This window comes from Ambystoma mexicanum, chromosome 1p, assembly GCF_040938575.1.
Source record: "Ambystoma mexicanum isolate Mex_15411 chromosome 1p, UKY_AmexF1_1, whole genome shotgun sequence".
NCBI lineage: Eukaryota > Metazoa > Chordata > Amphibia > Caudata > Ambystomatidae > Ambystoma > Ambystoma mexicanum.
In genome coordinates, this window is record NC_090921.1 from 1,422,208,302 (window position 1) to 1,422,232,208 (window position 23,907).

The 23,907-nt window shown below is 42.2% G+C and overlaps 1 protein-coding gene across 1 annotated transcript in view; it reads right to left on the reverse strand.

Moving 5' to 3' along the window:
• Positions 1-712: 712 nt before the first annotated feature.
• Positions 713-23,907, reverse strand: part of LOC138558352 (serine/arginine repetitive matrix protein 2-like) — a 321,979-nt gene continuing 298,784 nt past the window's right edge. The window contains exons 8-10 of the mRNA XM_069642669.1: positions 16,612-16,827; positions 1,185-1,400; positions 713-784 (exon numbers count right to left, since the gene is read on the reverse strand). Coding sequence (XP_069498770.1) covers positions 713-784; positions 1,185-1,400; positions 16,612-16,827 — 504 coding nt within the window. The remainder of the gene's footprint in view (positions 785-1,184; positions 1,401-16,611; positions 16,828-23,907) is intronic.

A 23,907-nucleotide genomic window follows, 5' to 3' on the forward strand; every position in this document is an offset into this window, starting at 1 on the left:
TACTATTCAATCTAACCTAAACCCTAGTGTCTGTGTGCAATTGGATTATATAGTAGAACAAGCGTTCAGGTATAAAGTGTGTCGTTAGTTTATCCCTCAATATCTACCTATTGATAGTATCAAACGAGGTTCGAAATGCTGGTTTCACATTGCTGTCAGCAAATTGTCCTATGCCAGGTGCGCTTTCCACTGAGAAAAGTACTCCATGTTGATCCCGAAACCGTACCACAAGCAAGGCAGTGAAATCAGTCCCCTGCCTTGCATGCATACACAAACAAACAAGCAACATGGCATTGGACCAACAGTCCATATTAGTCAGATATTCCTTCTACCAGATACGGTTGAAGCCTCAACTGTCTATTACCACCTTTTGCTTTTCTAGGAGGTACACACAGGAAACCAGGAGGTGAACTGTTAATATCTCGCCTCTATGCAGTCTGCCTCTGAAGTGTGCTACCTAAATAGGGCTCCAGTTCAGAATTTCTGTCAGAACATGAGCAGGTACAGCCTTGCCAGTGTACTTCCAGCAAAGCTGAAACACCTCTACAGCCTACCAGACGTGCACACCATGCTGCATGGGGCAAAAGATACAGACTATGTGTGACTGGACCAGGATTGCGCCCAATACATTTGGGCATGCATGGATACACTGCTGTCTGTTTTTCGAACTACAAAGGGTAGACCTCTTAGATTAATGCCAGCTGCTACAGGGCTAAGCTGCATATTCTGTGCCCAGCTCCAATAACTGAAGAGGAGGCACAACCACAGTAGAATTACTCAAATACTGTTAAGAAAAGAAAAAAAGGTAGCCAACAAAAGAATATTGCTAGATGGCAATGGAAGATCAGATTGGTCTCTGCGCTAGGGCTCAAGGCCCTCTCGGAAGACATTGAAAAACAGGAAATGCACCAATTCATGTTTTACGCGTGTTGCATGATTAGTAAAAACCAATTAACCTTCCCCAATCTGGATACACGTAAATGCATTTGTTAACTGTTTGGACATGAAAACCTGCACAGTGGAAGACAATGGACAGTGCTCTGTGCACTTTGCATGAATTAACTTTCACAGACCACCACAGCAGGACTACATTCACCTTTTGCCTTAGTATACAACACAACATGTAAATGGGATGTGATGATGGGATGTGATGGAAAGCACCAATGAAAACCAAAAAATGATACATTTTCTTTGCTGGCATCGTCTGTTTCTTGTCGTTGGTGGTTGGGTTGCATCACAGTGCATAATTGACTTTGTGGTGGAGCTTCCGCTACCTTCACGGTACGGCATTTGCAGACATTTATAGGGCCTATGAATTTCTTCCTGAAATTAGTTTTTTGTTTTTGTGGCTTATCACTGATTTCTGCATTATCCGGCATCATTTGAATGGTGTTCATGGTCTGTGAAATGAAAGGAAGCATAATGATCCTCTAATGAGGTGCTTGACGGCATAGGAACGCAGTAGTATTAATTGTGATAAGAGTATTTGTTACAATACCAAATGTTTTTTTTAATGGCAACAGTATCTTTTCTTATACCTGTATTATCTTTTTAACGTGAGATAATATCAGAAGGAACAAGCACTCTTTGACAAACTCCAATGCACAATCCATTAAAGTGAGTATGGGTAAGGGACTTCAGAGAATGACTGTGACTGATCTATCACAAAAAGGGGGCATGGGTTTCCATTATGAACTCTTACATGCTTACAGCTTTAGGTGCACATTAGAAAATAGGCATTATTGCCTTTATTTTTAAAATGTTAACACAATAGTATTTCTTTCTTCTGTCAGGAAATCGCTCTGGTATACCTTAAACTTAAAGCAATAAAAAGATGAACACAAAACAAGTACTTCTAATGTGTTTCTTTGATGTCTAAAATCTCTGTGTCAATTTGAGAGAGGGGGTAGGGAGGAAAGCTCATCCCACGGTTGGAGAATCTGGCCCCCAGGGCATCAAATGTATAGTTACGCAAATTAAGAGAATTGCAAAGGATGGATGCAAGCCTAATTGTAAACAAGACCTTGAAGAAATCAAAAACCTATCCCAAGAGAGAACCAGTGGACCTTATGTGCTATATAGTATCTTGTGCTGAAAATCGTACGTCATTGAAGAACTTAGTGAAAATACAACTGGCTTAAAATGCAGGCAGTGGCAAAGGCAGGTATTGTGCCAGGGGAAGGGGTAGGAGAAAGAAAGTAAAAGTTAATAAAGATAATAGATATAATAGATGCAAAAGGATATTGAAACCAAGTGACTGTGGAGACTTAAGGACTATATATATATATATATATATATATATATCACAGTGGCTGTGTAGTTATGGTTAAGTTGCTGTTTCCATAGGATGAGCACTTTTTGGGCGGCTTACAACTTTGCTCCCCCTGGATGAATCCACACCAAACTTTGCAAAAAATGTATATGGCCCACTCTGAATTTCTTCGCAAAGTTTGGTGAGGTTTGGTCCAAGGGGGGGGGGGTCGGGGGGGCAAAGTTATAGGGGAGGTCCCAAAACTTTTTTTCCCATAGACTGAATCGGGAAAAAACTTTGCTCACGCCTACAGCCCAAACCGCTGGACGGATTTTCACCTAATTTGGACTATGAACAGCGGCTTGGTCCCGAAAGCGTGCTTTTGCCAATTTGGTGAAAATCCGTCCAGTAGTTTCTTTTAAAATTACCAGAAAGTAGGTCACAAAATCTATGTTCGGTCCGTGGACACACTTCCCTGTTCGGTCCGCAGACAGTGTCCTGATTGGCTAATGGGGTTACGTCATGTCTGCGGACATGTGACATGTTCGCTGATTGGATGGTGAAGAGTGTGAAGTGTGTCAGATTTTTGGAAACGCCACCATCTTGGATTCGCGGACTTCGCTGCTGTCCGCGGACATCGCAGTAAAAACATGTTAAAAAACACAACATTGCAGTTTTCAAATTTATGAAATAATCTCTGGGGAGGTGAGGGGTGATGAGGATGGGATGGGATATGGCTGCAAGAAACAATAAAACAGGTGTTTTTTGCCGCAAAAGTCCTCAAACAGTTCGGATGTTCGCGAACAGTCCTGTGAAAGTTTGCGAACAACTCAGCATTACAGGTTTGGTGAAATGCAGTTCTTGGATGGCTTATAACTTTGGCGCCACCTAATGGAACTGCATGAAACTGTGGATGTATATTCCTGACCTGATTCTGAGTGAGTATGCAAAGATTGGTGGGATTCTGTTATGAGGGGGCAAAATTAGAGGGCGGGTCCCAAAATAATGTAAAGACTTATAAATGAGGTGCTTTTTGAGACATCTACACTTAATTTGGGAAATTGATCATATATGTAGATATGATTGTTTTTGCAAAGTTTGAGTGGGGTTTTGTGAAGAGGGGGCAAAATTAGAGGGGGGGTCCCAAAATAATGTAAAGGTTTATAAATGAGGTGCCATTTGACGAATCTACACTATATTTCAGAAACTGATAATAGATCTAGATATACATGTTTTTGCAAAGTTTGGTGGGATTCTGTCAAGAGGGAGCAAAATTAGTGAGGAGGTCCCAAAATATTGTAAAGGCTTACAAATGTGGTCATTTGACAAATCTAAACAAAGGTTTGCAAAACGATTCTAGATCTAGATATAGATGTTTTGTAAAGTCTGAATGGATTTTGTCAAGTGGGGGCTAGGTTATATGACGATTGTATGTGCATACATTTGACACTTTTGAAAAAATAAAACATGGGTGGATTTCCAGCGACCTTCCGTAAGGAGCATTGGCAAGGACCTAGAAGCATGGTTTTGCAAATGTGCCAGTGTTTTATTATTTGCCAAGTGTCATAATGTAGCTACAAAAAATAGCGGTATACCTTTAGTGACTGAGGGTAGCCTGTGGCCATGGGCAGTGGCCAGATTGTCCGGGTCATGGAATAAGGTCATGATCCAGACAATCTGGGTAGTGGCCATGACCACAAGGGACAGAAGATAGCATTCAAGTGGCCATGTCCACCGGGGCCTGGCTTTGTGGTAAAGCTATTCAAAATTAGGATAGATCTGAAAGGGAAGAAAAATGTGCTTGTGGTAATATGGTCATAGGGTTCTCTTTTTGCCTTCCGCAGACTGCAATGGAAATCGAAGAGGGGCCTGTATGGAACCCTCGCCTTCCCTTTCTATGCTAGACATCTTGCAAGTGTCCCGGTGTAGGAAGAAAAATCCTCTTTTTTAGCACCCCGGGTTCCAGCTTTGGGAACCCGGGGTGCTAATGGCCTTCATCCCCCATTTCAGGTGCTGGAATGGGGGGATAATGGTCCAGAGACCTCGTTATCTACCCTCGCTTAGCTTGGGCTGATAACTTGGGCTGCTGGGTCCGTATCCACCAATCCAGTCCCTGGAACGGAGGATGAACGCCACAATATTTTTAATTAGCATAAAACAAAATGGAAATGTTGGAAAATCTTATTGAGTCTATGTACTTTACTGAGAAATATAAAGTAGATGGAGTCTATACATGTTTTTTAGTTCTATTTTTTAACTGTGAAAGGTGGTTCCTAAAGGAATATATCTCTTGTTCTTTTTGGATGTATTTTTTTTGGCAGGAGAGCTGAGAACGAAAGGTGGGGAGGATAATGAGGGAAGAGGAACCAAACACTAATATGGAAGGGTAGGTGGACAAGGGAAAATGTTGCGCGTGTGTTATTTCTAAGGTAGGGGGCATTGTTTCTCATGCTCCTTGATTACAATAGTGGTGGTGGCTCTTGGGGAGGAGGGATGGCATTAGCTGATGCCATTTTAAGATAAATATTAGTTTTGCTAAAAGTATGTACTGTGTACTAGATTGTTAATGGATAATGAGTAGGGATAGGTGTTGGAGCTGTGCAAGGGAAATTTTGAAGTTGAAAGTTCCTAGATCAGTAGAAAATGCAATTCTGAACTGTCCGCGAAGCAGTGATCTTATCGTGAAGTGCGGACGCGTTCTCGGACATGTCATCATGCCGCGCGCCAGCGTATGGTCATGTGGCATTGTCCAGAAGGTCCGCTATGAAGTCAGATGTTTGTAGACGTTTACGGATGCAAAATTTGTTGAATTAGTTGCAAAAAGTGTATAGAAGTGTTAACAATGATTCCGGAAGGTGGGAAATGGCAGAGTTTTAAGGTGACACTTTGTAAATGGGACACAAATATTGCTATATTGGGTAAGTATGATTTTACTAAGTTGTAGGACAATAGCATGCATTGGTAAAAACCCATGAAATTCACTGAAAAAAACTTTGTTAAAGGGACGTTATGGTTAAGTTGCACTAATAAAAACCTATGAAATTCAATAAAAAAACTTTGTTAAGGGTACGTTATGATTAAGTTGCACTAATAAAAACCTATGAAATTCAATTAAAAAGCTTTCTTAAGGGGATGTTATGGTTAAGTTGCACTAATAAAAACCTACGAAATTCAAAGAAAAAACTTTGTTAAAGGGACGTTGTGGTTAAGTTGCACTAATAACAACCTATGAAATTCAAAGAAAAACCTTTGTTAATGGGACATCATGGTTAAGTTGCACTAATAAAAACCTATGAAATTCAATGAAAAAACTTTGTCAAAGGGACGTTATGGTTAAGTTGCGCTACTAAAAACCTATGAAATTCAGTGAAAAAACGTTAAAGGGACGTTATGGTTCCAAGTAAAACTGAAAAACCCCTGAAATTCGCCAGTTATGGTAAGCTAAGCAACCATAACTTGCACCACCACGGTGCACTGCTAAGACTAACACCCAGGACATCAAAGATGACATCACAAATGTCATTGATGACATCACTGATGACATCACATGTCTGGCTCACTCTTTTTTCCTTTACTGATATATCTAGGCCAGTAACAGTCAGGAACTAAAAATTCTAAAAGTACTATATCTGTAGACTTATACTTCAAATATGTTCTTATAGTAATTCACTTAGGGTCCACTCACAGCATATGAAACATATACAAAGGGGAAAACACAGACCTGGAAGAAAGTAATGCTTTCTATGTATGAAGATGATTAGTAAGGCTATCAACACTGTGTTATAGTTCTGTTGTTTTTTTATTACTGTACTTTCCCTGGATGTGCTCATATTTGTACACATTGCACGTACATTACTTTCCTTAGGGCCAAGTCACAATATGCGATAGTTATACATAGGGAAGTAGTAGCTAATTCGTTATCAGTAGCTCCAACCACCTTCTTAGGTGGTTTAACTGGACAATTTCGAAGAAAGTGACCGGAAGTCCCGCAATACAGACAGAGTTGCATTTGCCGCCTTCTCTCTCGTTCTTTCTGCGTTAATGGTCCTTTAACACCACCGATTTGCATAGGTTCAGATACGTCGGTACACTTGGAGTTAGCGTGGGTTTTGATCGGTGCTCGGTTTTCATACTTGAACCGATCTGCTTTTCTATTTTAAAATCTGTGATCAAGTTGAACCACCAAGTCAACGTCGTCTGCGCAGACCTGGGGTGGGTTTACTATCTGAGCTAGAAAATCCTTAAGCTCTCCGCGCAGGCCTCGATGAAACAATGTGATCCTTTTGCTTTCTGGCCATCCAGTTTCCACAACCAGTCTGTTAAAGGTGGCTATGTAGGACAGAAGATCCTGATTACCTTGTCGTAAGGATAGCAGTTCGTTATCAAGGGCCTGTCCTTGAGAGTGTCGAGCGAACAATCTTTCCATGCTGGCCTGGAAGCCCTGAAAATTCTGGAGAATGGGATCATCCTGATTTACCAATGGAATAGACCAATCGGCAGCACTGCCACTGAGGTAAGATAGTATAAAGGCTACCTTGGTCTGGTCGTTAGGGAAGGCTCCGGGTCTGCATAGAAAGTGTAAACAACATTGGTTCATAAAGACGGCATATTTCTTGGGATCCCCCGCAAAACGTTCAGGCGGGGCCAAAGGCATGTGTCCAGGTAGATTAATTTGTACCGGGTTACTCAAACCCATTGATGTGGAAATATCCCCGGAATTAGGTAAAGGAGTGTGCCCTGCCTGGGCCTGTAATAACCTTTTGGCCAGGTCATCTGTTTTTTCCTTGGATAAGATCAATTCTCTTTTGAGAGCGTTAGTCTCCTGGTGGGCTGAGTGCACCTCCGCCCGTAATTCCCCCAAAAGCTGGCCCAGCTGGTCAGTCTCGGAAGTCTCCATAGCGCCCGGGTGGGAAATTGTGGGTAGGCTTCGCGTTCTGTAACGCTCACCTGATTCCCACGGAGGCGCAGGTCTGGCTTTGAGTGCTGATGCTTCTTCAATGGTGAAGCGCAGGACTCTGAAGATGGACAGGAAGGGCCCTCTACTCTGGCTTCTCCGGCTTGCAGGAATATTCCCCTGTGCGTGAAAAGGGAGTATTACCTACTGACTGAGTTATGCTCAAGCCTCCCACTCTCTTCCAACCCTCCACGATACACTTCCACGATTCCCCGTGAAGTCTCACCTTAGGGTCGGAAGGATGAGCTCTCCATCCTGCTTCTGATGCAGGGGCGCGTTGAAACCCAGTTACTTCACTGGATTGAGGATTGATGGGAGTTCAGGTAAGCTTGACTATTCAGGTAAGGCTCTGTAAAAGTTCAGTTGCAAGTTCAAAAGTCCAAGCTTAATAATAATGTTCATTGTCCTTTTGCAGCAAGCGCTAATGCTTATGTCTTTTTTCCCCTTTGGGGCCGGGGTTCGGAATGCCGGAGATATGGCGCCGACCCAAAGTGAAACGTGCAGTTCCAGTTCCAGTAAATGGCAGGTTAGTTCTGGATGAGCGCTCGGGAACTGTCTTTGCATATGCTCATTCAATGTCTTTGTCTTTTTTCCCCATAGGGGCCGGGGTCCGGAAAATGCCTGGAAGCGGCAAGACCCGAAAATAAATGAGGTAAGTCTTATTCCCTTCCTTCTCTCACCTCTTATTCTTGTCTTTTTCTCTAGGCTCTGGGAAGTGGCTGTGTATCCGGATGATCGCTGCTGAAGATGGAGGAACCCAGGAAAGGTGAGTGAAATGCAGCGCTGCAGCGATCATAACGAAATGCTTTTAAAAATAATGTCTTCCCTTTCAGGATCGTCGGTGATGTCTCCGTGGTGCAGATTTAGCTGGTAAGGTCTCTTGTCTCCCTTTGCAGGTGACCCAGGATGCTGACTGGCGTGGCTGAAGTCCAGATGCAGGAGCTGACACAGTGAGCGTCCAGCTGCGAGGAGCAGAACAACGCGTTGCTGATCGGGTGTGGTTTAAATAGCTTTGGAAGAAGTTCCAAAAGTGTATCCTTCCTCCGATCAGGTATGTATCCTTCCCCGACCACACCCAGGTGGAAAGTAATCCCACAGGTAACGTAGTTCCATTCAGGCCTCAAGAGGGCCTGGATGTGGCAGCATGGTCTGCATCAGGTAAGTGCACATTAAAACACTTGAACACATGTCTAGCTTTATGAGCCTGGCGCCTAAGGCGCCAGGACAGGGGTCCAACATGAGCCTGGCGCCTAAGGCGCCAGGACTGCGTCCAAAGGGCCCCAGCTTGGGCCCGCTGGCACTCCCCTGGGGGAAATGATGCCTGCCTCTGGGGTTGCTGGGTCGGACCTGGCTCCTTGGAGGTAGGCATCATGACACTGGCCCACTTTGTGCTGGTAGGTGCCTGTGGCCAGGAAGTGGAGCACAGACACTACCTTCACTTGAGGGGGGATGGCAGTGTGGATTTCTATCAGGCTGACGATGTCGTCGTGTATCATGTCCACTATGGTGGTGATGGTGTCCCGGTCCAACCGGTACAGGGTGTGGATCTGCACAGGGGTTAGGTTAAATGGACTGGCTCTGATGTGAGGGATTGGTGGCTGACTATGTGGTACCACTGGCTACACTGGTGGGACTTGCTGGGCCTGTCTCACCCTCCTTCTCCTCCTGTGGCTCCTCTGTGATGCCTGTTGCAGTTGTTGTAGTTGTAGTTGTTGCTGCTGGTGTAGCAGTACAGGCATGTCCTCCAGCCCCAGGATTGCAAGAGCAAGTGGGATCATTTTGATGTAGGAAGGGGTGTGGTGTGTGGTTGTGCTCCTTTGGTGCTGGGACAGGCTCCATTGCCTCCACCTGTGGAGAGTGTGTGCACCTTTGGCAGTTGGGTACACAGCAGGTTTCTATTTACGGGTGATCTGTGATGCCTGTAGTAGCGCCATCGTCCAGACCCTATTTACCACCTTCGGGATGCCGATAGGTGCATGCCCGCCTTACTTGTGATGTCCTCCTGTTAGCGGCATCCCTGTATTGCCGCCGCCAAGGGCATGTGGACGCGCGCATGCCGGTAAGTAGGGGCACGGTACAGGCGGTGGCGGTAATGCCGGGTTTTAAGGCTTGTAATGGCCCGGACCGGTACTCGATGCCGGTATTACCATTTCGCGAGGCCCTTTGTCTGTATGCACTGGCTTGTATTTTATTTGTCAGTTGTTTGTTGACCGCTGGGGTGGAGCAAGAGCTCTCACAAAGAAAAAGGATGGGGTCAGCTCTGGCTGCATTGAAGGGTAAAACTGTCTTATTCTACGGACCTCTGTCATAAATGTCTTTTAAGGCATATTGCACTAAATGCTTCAAATGCACACCAATACCTAATGCCACCACCACCACCTTCTTGGTGTTTTTTTAACAAAAGGTGGAGTTAGGGTGACATTAAGGCAAGGCCTCTGGTATGTCCGTATCTGGGAGCCTTTCCAGGCCCCAAGTGTCTTGCAAGTCCACAGCCAATGTAATTATGTCAATATCATCTGCAATCAGTTTCGGAAAAGATGCCTAGCTTGGTAAAGGGAGGGGTTTTAAACCTACTTGGACATGGTCACCCTCCTCATCGTATATATTAATTGCATGTAATGGAAGAATTGCACCCTGGACTCTGCTACATAGCTGTCTGACAAATGCGGCATAGCAGCCCTAGCACAAACATGCTCAAATGAAGTTGACGTCAAGGGGTAGACACTCTACTTCGGCACTGTAGAAACCATCAAATCCTTGAAGGAAGCAGTACATGTAGAGCTCTGAGACTCATGATTGCTCCTCTCGCAGGTATCTATGGTGGCCAATAAAGGTGGAGTGTGTCCCATCACTACCATTAATGTCGAGGCCGAAGACCTTGCAGTCAAGGCCTTGGTTAAAATGTCAAGCATTTGGATGTGCTTCTTAATGAAAAGGGTGCCTTACCATTACGGTGGTCGGAGGAGTCTTCTCTCTCAGCCCTCCTGGACCTGCACCTCTTTGTCTTTTGAAAAACATGGAAGAGTGGCGTGACTCACTTTGAGAGTGAGACCCTTTTTTTGTTTTCTTGTTTCTCTTTTTCTTTTCCTTCCTAAGAGTGGGATCCATCTCCAAGACTTCTACTTGTAAGGAGTAGAAGCCGGAGCCTTGATGGGAGAGTACTTGGGACCAATCTACCAGCACTTTCCGTATGGACGTTTGGGTTCCTAGCCTGGCAGGAAATGCACAACTAGACATCATGATCCCCACTGAGTCAACACATACAAATCTTGTGTGAATGGGTCAGTGACATCTTCGAATTACAGTCCCTGCAGTGCTTAAACCCCAAAGGTTTAGGGGTGCCAGACATGATGACGCAGTAAAATATTTGATTGTGCCATAAGAAATTAGCATGCTGAATGTGCAGAAAAAGGGAACTTTGGTTTTGGGGCATGGTGTTCTCCTCTTATAGCGGGGCCTGTGTCACATCAGGGATCATTGATGGGGACCACCTGAGGTCACCAGCATCAAGTTACACTGTACCTCTTGCTGAAAGTTTCTGACAAGGTGAGGAACATTTTGTAGGATGCATTCCATTAGAATGGGCAACTAAGGTTATGTTTGCTTGCTTATGGTGCTGGGAGATATACGCTGACCTTGTACAGAAGTTTGTTGAATGTCCAGACATCCAGGTTAAACAAAATATAATCTTTGGCCGCTTTCTGCGATAACCCATTATTCAGTAGAATCCTCTTGCACTGGGATTTTACTGGGTTATGATGCAGGTTGGCAGAAATCAATAGTGGGTGCCTCAGGCAGCTCTTTGCTCTTTTGGCAGATACTTTTGGTGTGATTGGTGATAGAAAGAAGATGAAAAGACTTGTCTCCCTCAGGTCCTGAGCAATGACACGTAGAACTAATTCAAATGTAGAAGGAAACACGTATCTTCTTTCAACAGGGCTGTATGAAGCACTGGAAGGCTGCATGAAGCACGCAAAGGCTGCATGAAATACTCGAAGGCTGCCTGGGGAACAGTGGAATCTTTTATTTCAGAGGAGTCTGGGGAATAGGCAGGTAGGAGCAGTGTGAGTGACATCTAGCACTTCGGTATGTTAGTTCTAGCACTAGGGTCTTCTTATGTAGTATGCCTTTGTGCCTTTTTGCACACTACGTTTGCACTTTGTACGGTCTAATATAAATACAGTATTATCAGATAGCTTTTATTTGAGCTTTACTGCACATCCGCTCTTTAATGTTTTGGTTAGAATTGTAATATTGCACTAGTAATGTTGGAATTGGTTTTAATTACTGCACCATATCCTATCCTGTGATTATGAGAAACAGTTATTGCAATTTGTCTGAGATATGGTCGGTGTCAACGATGTAAGGAAATTGCAAATGTTAATCATTTTGCCTGTAAGATTGGTGCTGATGGTGGTTTATGATTTGGTTTTATTTTTAGTTTTCTTGGATTTTTGATGTACCTCTCCTTAGGACACCTCCATCTAAGGCACCTATACATCTTCCTGGTCTTAGTCTTGCCTAGTTATATACCTGAGGGGTTGTGTCCCTTCCTATGGCTGCCAGGAATTCAGCAAGATGACATCAATCTGGCTGGCACAGTTGATAATTCAAGTTACCCATAATTTCTTCGGCTCGATATGGACCATGCCACCGGTGGGTGATGGAACCAGTAACTGATCTATTATCTTAATGGTGGATAGGAGTGCATTTTTATCATACAATGCCATCCGTTTCTTCTGTGCCATCTCTAACACTTACTTAACAAGAGATCTGACCATTTTCAATTTCTCCTAGATGCCATGGACATATTTCACCAGGGTTGGGTTGAGTTTTCTTGGTCTTCACACTATCCACTAATCATGTCAAGGCCTTTTCATGGACTTCTCCAAAAAATCAGCTTGAATGGGAAGAATCTCGTGGAGGCTTGCAGAGTCTATTTAATACAAGTAACAGGACTCAAGGTAACAGCACATCCCAATTGTAGTCATGATTAGCCAAGTACTTCATCACAAGGTACTCTAAGGTTTTGTTATCCCCTCAAGGAACACGTCAGTCTGAAGAGACTGTGGAGGTATGTAAGGTCCTCATCAGTACAAGTGCTTTCATCAAATCCATCATTTTCTTATGAAAGATAATACCTTCTTCTGTAAAGATTTCTGATGGGAAGCCCACTCTCATGAAACATGGGAGAAGTACTGTCAATATTCTGTGGGTGTTGCCAGCCCTCAGCCGGAATGCTCAGGTCAATGACAACCCGAAGCTTTCCCCAAAATAATGGCTTGCCATAAATAATGGCTTTGCCAAAAATAAGAACATTATACTAAAAAATCAGAAAACAAACCCATATTCAAGTATTTTGGTGAAAAACGAGTTCAAATTGTGCTGCAGACAAGTGTTTTTTTAAAAAAAGTTGCAGACTTACATTCCTACACAAAATGATCATGCTAGTTAAAAAAATCTTCACATTGCCCTGCTTCAGCATTCTGTCCTCTGTTATGCCCATGCCTATTTCACAGTGAACTCAGATGTTACCATACCAGTTTCACCTTGCCTAAAGGAAGGTGCCCTTTGCCAGTTTCAAACTGACCATAGAACACAGCGATCCCAGTATCATATTGGCCCAAAAAATGACATGGTAATTTTCACATTGCACATAGGCAATTCCTCGCAGCCGGTTTTAAAAGCCACCCACAAAATGTGCTATGTCAGATTCGCATTGATTCAGAAATCACTTCCTTCTTGTTTCATAGTGCCAGGGTTAAGCATGTCTTCATGACATGCTACTGAATACACAAACATACCAATCCAGTTTCCCATTGCATCCAGAAAACAGCTGTTATTTTACATTGGTATAAAATTGCCATTTTAACACTGCACAAAGACTATTGCCATGAAGCTTTCAAATTCTTAAGCCAGTTTCAAATAAATCAAAAATCTAAACTATAAATAATAACATCTAAAACCATCTTGTAGCTATACACCTAAAACAAATCATATGGAATCTCCAGTTTTTGCACCACCACATGAAGCTAAAATTGATCTAGCACTCAAAGAATGTAGCTGTGCGGGAACAATAAAATCAAGCCACATTCAGCAGTTGACATCCACATCCATTGCATTGAGATTTTCATGGATAATTAACCACAATGTAACAAGAGCCATCGTGAGTGATGCATTTATACAATTACGACAACAAGCCCATAAATGGTCCTCCTTAGAGTATACAAATCTTGCCAAATGTAATTTGTATAGGTTGCTCAAGAATGGGCATAGCGTCAGTCTATGTCTGTTAATCTCACGATGACTCTTATTTTAACATAGCCAGCGATAATGCTTAGTCGGGGCAATACCATAGCAGGAACTGACCGCAGACAGTGTGGGAAGGTGGTTAATTCTCATAAGAAATACAAGTGGGTGATGGATGCAAAAGTAGGCCTTCCTTAGAAATGTATGATGCAATCTTGCAAAGTCATGAAGGTTTTCAAAATGGCTCACATACTACTGATTACAAACACAGTTCCATTCTTTATCTCTGAGAAGGAATTTGCTCTTCAGCTGGGGAAACCCAAGTCCCCAACGTGGCTTCCAGCCTATTACCTGGAAATATCGTTCACAAGTGCCTTTGTAAGTTATTAATGTCATATTGCCTTTACTATTCATAACCACGTACAATAGTTTTAATGATGGGCATATTGGTTGTGTCATAGCTTCAAAGTAAAGTAGCGCTTTTTTTAATAAGCAAACAGGTGTTAATAGACGTCACAACTACCTCCAAACATATGGCCTAAATGTAAAGGCTTTCAGCAAGCCCCAGAGTTCTTCTCCATACAACCGCTTTCATTTTGTTTAACCATTTATGGTGATTTTCATAACTGGCCTCTAAACCATACATAATGGTATATACAAAACTCTGCTCATATGCCAGTAGCATACCCTTTACACTGAAACCAGTCGTTTTAATCATGATTATTTTTATCACAGTTATAAGGAGGAGTGCCTTACAGTGTTTACTTTCTATTAATTCCCTGCAACTGGCCTCTAAACCATACATAATGGTAGATACAAAACTCTGCTCATATGCCAGTAGCATAACCTTTACACTGAAACCAGTCGTTTTAATCATGATGATTTTTATCACAGTTATAAGGAGGAGTGCCTTACAGTGTTTACTTTCTATTAATTCCCTGCAACACCCTTTACCGGAAATCTCAGGAGGCCTTCGTAATATGGAAAATCAGGATATCCAACAACTGTCGCGAACATTAAGAAGTTCCAAAGCACATACATTCGTTTTTTTCCAGGTTAATCATTGGCCTTGGCATACTCACTTAATCTAATGGCACTTCTCTTTATCCCTATATAAGTGTGGTCGAAAATAATATCATCTGCATAGGCAAGCAAGATGATATGATGGTTGTCTAATTTATGGGGAAAATGTAGCACTGTCATATAAAACTCCTGCAGAACGGCAAGGTATAAGTTGAAGAGCATGGGCACAAGGTCACAGCCTTGCTTCTGTCAGAGATATGGCGTGGTCTCTATGTAAACATTGGCGGTTTTCACACTGATGCTACACTAGTGCAAGTCAGCGGTCTAGTTCTTTTTAGACGCTCAGACGTCACTTTGTGGGTTTGAACAGACGCTCCAATGATCATCGCGTCTTCTTATTGGCAGGTGAGTTTTTCCCTTCTTCGTGTCTCAATGCAAGTGCCCGCTAAGAAACTTGTTGTCTTCTATTCCCTACCTGCATTTTCATCCCTGTCTCCTCATCCTGCCTTCTCTTCCTTCCTCAGTCTGCATGAGCATCCTTCTCCTCTTGTTCCTGGTTCCTCTTTGTCTGATTCCCAAATCAGAGATCCTCTGTTCCTCTGTTTCTCCCTCTAGCTGTGAAGGTTTCTGCTCTGGTCTCTGCTCTTTGCTTCAGTGCCACATCAGCAGTCTGCTGTGGATCCCTCCTTTACTCAGCGCAACCTTTTTGATTCAACTGAGGGTTTTTCTAGCAATCAGTCTTTTTCCCTCAAGTGTATTGCAACCTGGCTCTCCCTACCCTTATCGCTGAATTCAAACAGACTTCGAAGGAAGAGTTAGTTACACAGCATACCAATTTCTTCAACTTATGATTCCATAGCAGCTAACGCAGTAATTTAATGCCTCTTGTTATGTCATATGTGAAAACTGCAGGCCCCTCTGCATAGCAATTTCTTGTGAGAGGTTTCTCATACTATTCAATCTAACCTAAACCCTAGTGTCTGTGTGCAATTGGATTATATAGTAGAACAAGCGTTCAGGTATAAAGTGTGTCGTTAGTTTATCCCTCAATATCTCTCTATTGATAGTATCAAACGAGGTTCGAAATGCTAGTTTCACATTGCTGTCAGCAAATTGTCCTATGCCAGGTGCGCTTTCCACTGAGAAAAGTACTCCATGTTGATCCCGAAACCGTACCACAAGCAAGGCAGTGAAATCAGTCCCCTGCCTTGCATGCATACACAAACAAACAAGCAACATGGCATTGGACCAACAGTCCATATTAGTCAGATATTCCTTCTACCAGATACGGTTGAAGCCTCAACTGTCTATTACCACCTTTTGCTTTTCTAGGAGGTACACACAGGAAACCAGGAGGTGAACTGTTAATATCTCGCCTCTATGCAGTCTGCCTCTGAAGTGTGCTACCTAAATAGGGCTCCAGTTCAGAATTTCTGTCAGAACATGAGCAGGTACAGCCTTGCCAGTGTACTTCCAGCAAAGCTGAAACACCTCTACAGCCTACCAGACGTGCACACCATGCTGCATGGGGCAAAAGATACAGACTATGTGTGACTGGACCAGGATTGCGCCCAATACATTTGGGCATGCATGGATACACTGCTGTCTGTTTTTCGAACTACAAAGGGTAGACCTCTTAGATTAATGCCAGCTGCTACAGGGCTAAGCTGCATATTCTGTGCCCAGCTCCAATAACTGAAGAGGAGGCACAACCACAGTAGAATTACTCAAATACTGTTAAGAAAAGAAAAAAAGGTAGCCAACAAAAGAATATTGCTAGATGGCAATGGAAGATCAGATTGGTCTCTGCGCTAGGGCTCAAGGCCCTCTTGGAAGACATTGAAAAACAGGAAATGCACCAATTCATGTTTTACGCGTGTTGCATGATTAGTAAAAACCAATTAACCTTCCCCAATCTAGATACACGTAAATGCATTTGTTAACTGTTTGGACATCAAAACCTGCACAGTGGAAGACAATGGACAGTGCTCTGTGCACTTTGCATGAATTAACTTTCACAGACCACCACAGTAGGACTACATTCACCTTTTGCCTTAGTATACAACACAACATGTAAATGGGATGTGATGATGGGATGTGATGGAAAGCACAAATGAAAACCAAAAAATGATACCTTTTCTTTGCTGGCATCGTCTGTTTCTTGTCGTTGGTGGTTGGGTTGCATCACAGTGCATAATTGACTTTGTGGTGGAGCTTCCGCTACCTTCACGGTACGGCATTTGCAGACATTTATAGGGCCTATGAATTTCTTCCTGAAATTAGTTTTTTGTTTTTGTGGCTTATCACTGATTTCTGCATTATCCGGCATCATTTGAATGGTGTTCATGGTCTGTGAAATGAAAGGAAGCACAATGATCCTCTAATGAGGTGCTTGACGGCATAGGAACGCAGTAGTATTAATTGTGTTAAGATTATTTGTTACAATACCAAATGTTTTTTTTAATGGCAACTGTATCTTTTCTTATACCTGTATTATCTTGTTAACGTGAGATAATATCAGAAGGAACAAGCACTCTTTGACAAACTCCAATGCACAATCCATTAAAGTGAGTATGGGTAAGGGACTTCAGAGAATGACTGTGACTGATCTATCACAAAAAGGGGGCATGGGTTTCCATTATGAACTCTTACATGCTTACAGCTTTAGGTGCACATTAGAAAATAGGCATTATTGCCTTTATTTTTAAAATGTTAACACAATAGTATTTCTTTCTTCTGTCAGGAAATCGCTCTGGTATACCTTAGACTTAAAGCAATAAAAAGATGAACACAAAACAAGTACTTCTAATGTGTTTCTTTGATGTCTAAAATCTCTGGGTCAATTTGAGAGAGGGGGTAGGGAGGAAAGCTCATCCCACGGTTGGAGAATCTGGCCCCCAGGGCATCAAATGTATAGTTACGCAAATTGAGAGAATTGCAAAGGATGGATGCAAGCCTAATTGTAAAGAAGGCCTTGAAGAAATCAAAAACCTATCCCAAGAGAGAACCAGTGGACCTTATGTACTATATAGTATCTTGTGCTGAAAAACGTACTTCATTGAAGAACTTAGTGAAAATACAACTGGCTTAAAATGCAGGCAGTGGCAAAGACGGGTATTGTGCCAGGGGAAGGGTTAGGAGAAAGAAAGTAAAAGTTAATAAAGATAATAGATATAATAGATGCAAAAGGATATTGAAACCAAGTGACTGTGGAGACTTAAGGACTATATATATATATGTATATTTATATATATATATATATATATTACAGTGGCTGTGTAGTTATGGTTAAGTTGCTGTTTCCATAGGATGAGCACTTTTTGGGCGGCTTACAACTTTGCTCCCCCTGGACGAATCCACACCAAACTTTGCAAAAAATGTATATGGCCCACTCTGAATTTCTTTGCAAAGTTTGGTGAGGTTTGGTCCAGGGGGGGGGGCAAAGTTATAGGGGAGGTCCCAAAACTTTTTTTCCCATAGACTGAATCGGGAAAAAACTTTGCTCACGCCTACAGCCCAACACGCTGGACGGATTTTCACCAGATTTGGACCAGGGACAGCGGCTTGGTCCCGAAAGCGTGCTTTTGCCAATTTGGTGAAAATCTGTCCAGTAGTTTCTTTTAAAATTACCAGAAAGTAGGTCAGAAAAAATTAGTGATATCTATGTTCGGTCCGCGGACACACTTCCCTGTTCGGTCCGCAGACAGTGTCCTGATTGGCTAATGGGGTTACGTCATGTCTGCGGACATGTGACATGTTCGCTGATTGGATGGTGAAGAATGTGAAGTGTGTCAGATTTTTGGAAACGCCACCATCTTGGATTCGCGGACTTCGCTGCTGTCCGCGGACATCGCGGTAAAAACATGTTAAAAAACACAACATTGCAGTTGTCAAATTTATGAAATAATCTCTGGGGAGGTGAGGGGTGATGAGGATGGGATGGGATATGGCTGCAAGAAACAATAAAACAGGTGTTTTTTGCCGCAAATGTCCTCAAACAGTTTGGATGTTCGCGAACAGTCCTGTGAAAGTTTGCGAACAACTCAGCATTACAGGTTTGGTGAAATGCAGTTCTTGGATGGCTTATAACTTTGGCGCCACCTAATGGAACTGCATGAAACTTTGCATGTATATTCCTGACCTGATTCTGAGTGAGTATGCAAAGATTGGTGGGATTCTGTTATGAGGGGGCAAAATTAGAGGGGGGGTCCCAAAATAATGTAAAGGCTTATAAATGAGGTGCCATTTGAGACATCTACACTTAATTTGGGAAATTGATCATATATTTAGATATGATTGTTTTTGCAAAGTTTGAGTGGGATTTTGTGAAGAGGGGGCAAAATTAGAAGGGGGGTCCCAAAATAATGTAAAGGTTTATAAATGAGGTGCCATTGGACGAATCTACACTATATTTCAGAAACTGATAATAGATCTAGATATACATGTTTTTGCAAAGTTTGGTGGGATTTTGTCAAGAGGGAGCAAAATTAGTGAGGAGGTCCCAAAATATTGTAAAGGCTTATAAATGTGGTGTCATTTGACAAATCTAAACAAAGGTTTGCAAAACGATTATAGATCTAGATATAGATGTTTTCGTAAAGTCTGAATGGATTTTGTCAAGTGGGGGCTAGGTTATATGACAATTGTATGTGCATACATTTGACACTTTTGAAAAAATAAAACATGGGTGGATTTCCAGCGACCTTCCGTAAGGAGCATTGGCAAGGACCTACAAGCATGGTTTTGCAAATGTGCCAGTGTTTTATTATTTGCCAAGTGTCATAATGTAGCTACAAAAAATAGCGGTATATCTTTAGTGACTGAGGGGTAGCCTATGGCCATGGGCAGTGGCCAGATTGTCCGGGTCATGGAATAAGGTCATGATCCAGACAATCTGGGTAGTGGCCATGACCACAAGGGACAGAAGATAGCATTCAAGTGGCCATGTCCACCGGGGCCTGGCTTTGTGGTAAAGCTATTCAAAATTAGGATAGATCTGAAAGGGAAGAAAAATGTGCTTGTGGTAATATGGTCATAGGGTTCTCTTTTTGCCTTCCTCAGACTGCAATGGAAATCGAAGAGGGGCCTGTATGGAACCCTCGCCTTCCCTTTCTATGCTAGACATCTTGCAGGTGTCCCGGTGTAGGAAGAAAAATCCTCTTTTTTAGCACCCCGGGTCCCAGCTTTGGGAACCCGGGGTGCTAATGGCCTTCATCCCCCATTTCAGGTGCTGGAATGGGGGGATAATGGTCCAGAGACCTCGTTATCTACCCTTGCTTAGCTTGGGTTGATAACTTGGGCTGCTGGGTCCGTATCCACCAATCCAGTCCCTGGAACGGAGGATGAACGCCACAATATTTTTAATTAGCATAAAACAAAATGGAAATGTTGGAAAATCTTATTGAGTCTATGTACTTTACTGAGAAATATAAAGTAGATGGAGTCTATACATGTTTTTTAGTTCTATTTTTTAACTGTGAAAGGTGGTTCCTAAAGGAATATATCTTTTGTTCTTTTTGGATGTATTTTTTTTGGCAGGAGAGCTGAGAACGAAAGGTGGGGAGGGAAATGAGGGAAGAGGAAACCTACACTAATATGGAAGGGTAGGTGGACAAGGGAAAATGTTGCGCGTGTGTTATTTCTAAGGTAGGGGGCATTGATTCTCATGCTCCTTGATTACAATAGTGGTGGTGGCTCTTGGGGAGGAGGGATGGCATTAGCTGATGCCATTTTAAGATAAATATCAGTTTTGCTAAAAGTATGTACTGTGTACTAGATTGTTAATGGATAATGAGTAGGGATAGGTGTTGGAGCTGTGCAAGGGACATTTTGAAGTTGAAAGTTCCTAGATCAGTAGAAAATGCAGTTTTGAACTGTCCGCGAAGCAGTGATCTTATCGTGAAGTGCGGACGCGTTCTCGGACATGTCATCATGCCGCGCGCCAGCGTATGGTCATGTGGCATTGTCCAGAAGGTCCGCTATGAAGTCAGATGTTTGTAGACGTTTACGGATGCAAAATTTGTTGAATTAGTTGCAAAAAGTGTATAGAAATGTTAACAATGATTCCGGAAGGTGGGAAATGGCAGAGTTTTAAGGTGACACTTTGTAAATGGGACACAAATATTGCTATATTGGGTAAGTATGATTTTACTAAATTGTAGGACAATAGCATGCATTGGTAAAAACCCATGAAATTCACTGAAAAAAACTTTGTTAAAGGGACGTTATGGTTAAGTTGCACTAATAAAAACCAATGAAATTCAATGAAAAAACTTTGTTAAGGGTACGTTATGATTAAGTTGCACTAATAAAAACCTATGAAATTCAATTAAAAAGCTTTCTTAAGGGGACGTTATGGTTAAGTTGCACTAATAAAAACCTATGAAATTCAAAGAAAAAACTTTGTTAAAGGGACGTTGTGGTTAAGTTGCATTAATAACAACCTATGAAATTCAAAGAAAAACCTTTGTTAAGGGGACATCATGGTTAAGTTGCACTAATAAAAACCTATGAAATTCAATGAAAAAACTTTGTCAAAGGGGCGTTATGGTTAAGTTGCGCTACTAAAAACCTATGAAATTCAGTGAAAAAACGTTGTTAAAGGGACGTTATGGTTCCAAGTAAAACTGAAAAACCCCTGAAATTCGCCAGTTATGGTAAGCTAAGCAACCATAACTTGCACCTCCACGGTGCACTGCTAAGACTAACACCCAGGACATCAAAGATGACATCACAAATGTCATTGATGACATCACTGATGACATCACATGTCTGGCTCACTCTTTTTTCCTTTACTGATATATCTAGGCCAGTAACAGTCAGGAACTAAAAATTCTAAAAGTACTATATCTGTAGACTTATACTTCAAATATGTTCTTATAGTAATTCACTTAGGGTCCACTCACAGCATATGAAACATATACAAAGGGGAAAACACAGACCTGGAAGAAAGTAATGCTTTCTATGTATGAAGATGATTAGTAAGGCTATCAACACTGTGTTATAGTTCTGTTGTTTTTTTATTACTGTACTTTCCCTGGATGTGCTCATATTTGTACACATTGCACGTACATTACTTTCCTTAGGGCCAAGTCACAATATGCGATAGTTATACATAGGGAAGTAGTAGCTTTGAAGCAGAGCAATCATTACTGTGCATGAAGATAATCAGTTAGGTTACTTCACTTTCCCTGTATATGCTCATTTTTGTATATGTAAATGTCTGTTTGTGTTTTGTGTGCAGTAAGGCAATAAAGTAGTAAGTGGGTTTTATTAGGTACTTATTAAATGTTTGACAGCATGCAAAACTCTAATAAGAAAGCATTTATAATTTTAGTATTTAACATGGCAAGATTATTAATATTGCATCTCCATCATGTCTCCTGCAAACTATGCCTATGTTACTACATGTGTCCCTTAGTATATTGGAAAAAGATTCATAATACAATGCTATTTGGATTGATTCATTGCTTAATGCACTACTTACCTCATGATATTTATTCCAATGATCCTTGACACTACTTTTAACATTACAAAAAGAATCCCATGTACAGACTTTTCATGAAAGTTAAATGCACATGTGAGGTCATCAGTGATGTAATCAATGACATGTGTGATGTCATCGTTGATGTCCTGGTGTAAGTCTTAGCAGTGCATGATGGTGGCGCGAGTTATGATTGCTTAACTTACCATAACTGGTGAATTTCAGGGCATTTTCGGTTTTACTTGGAACCATAACGTCCCTTTAACAACGTTTTTTCACTGAATTTCATAGGTTTTTAGTAGCGCAACTTAACCATAATGTCCCTTTAACAAAGTTTTTTCATTGAATTTCATAGGTTTTTATCAGTGCAACTTAACCATAAAGTCCCCTTAACAAAGTTTTTTCATTGAATATATATATATACAAATAAATTAGGCAAATTGGTACAGCATATTAATATGTTGATCTCTGTGGCTGTCAGATTCTGTTATTTCTCCCAGCTCCCTCTCCTTACCTAAGTCTTCAATGACGTCTTCAGGGCCTTCAGACCCCCTCTTCCGTCTGATCTTCTTGGTTTCTTTGGACTTCTTTTCCTTTTTACTGGGCAAATAAGGACGAGCTCCGTCGGAGGCCAAGGTGTCCTAGAGGGGAACAGGATCAAGGGGAACCCCAAGGAGCAAGCCCCCAAAATGTCCAGGGAAAAAGCCAGTTGCAGCAGAAAAAACCCTGTTGTGTGGTCGCAGGATGAGTGGAACTAAACAGCAGTAGGAATAGATGAGCCAGCAGTTCCAATTAGGTTAACAGACTCCACTCTGATAAATATCCAAATAGCCTGGATGGACTGGAGCTTGGATCTTCTTAGTAATAGATGGACAACCCCAAAGAAAAGCAATCTTGGTAGCAGAAGGGTTGCTAGAATAACGTCTGTCATCCAGAGCTAATGATAGGAAAAGGAACCGAAAAGGCAGATATAGGGAGGATGCCTGTAACCGGAACGTAGTAAATACAGATATGAGCAAGAGATGGAAAGGTAAGTAAACAGAACTCCGAGCGGTGCAGAAGTAATGAACACCTAGTAAAAGAAGCGGGGAAAGCGGAACCGGATTTAAAGGCAGAACAGGGGAAACAAAAGAAAGACGTGACAACCCAGGAGAAAGTAAAAAGTGGAATATACTTTAAACAAAACAACAGAACGAACCGCTACGGGAAGGTGATAGAAATCCAAGTGGATGCACTGTACGCGGGGGAAAATGGAAGATAAAAAGAAAGAAAAAGATGAAAGCGTTGCAAACGGAAACACAGAGTCAGAGAGTGAGGGCTAGTACGAAAAGTAAACAAACACACCGAGCGGCGGGAGAAAGGTAGTATGAAAAATAAGGACAGGAACAGAAACACAGACGTATCAAGAAGGAAATGCCAAAGGCAAAAGCGAGAGTACAAGGAAGTAGGCGAACAGTAGGAAAATAGTTGCTAGTACTCAGTAACGCAGTACGAGCTAGCGATGGTCCAAGAGATGGAGACAATGCAACGTGTATCCGGAAGGGGCTGACTTTATTTTCATGGCGGCCATGTTGGGTGAACGCTAGACTGCTGAGAACAGTTCCAAAGGATGATGCAGTCCTATCTCCATCGGTTCCAGTATTTCCAGGGACGGGGCATGACAGTATGCCTCTTTCTTGTCGTCACCCCACCCGGTTTGGCTGGGAACAGGTTATGAAACTGGCAGATCAAACGAGGAGCATGAATGTGTCGGACAGGTTCCCAAGTTCGTTCGGATGTCAAATAACCCTTCCAATGAACCAGATATTGCAGTTCTCCACACCTGTACCCTGAATCCACCAATCTGCCAATCTCATATTCCTCAGGGTTCAGGTCAGTAGCTGATCCAGGTTCAGGTAGCTTTCTCTTATATGAATCTGCCACATAAAACTTGAGTAGAGTGGTGTG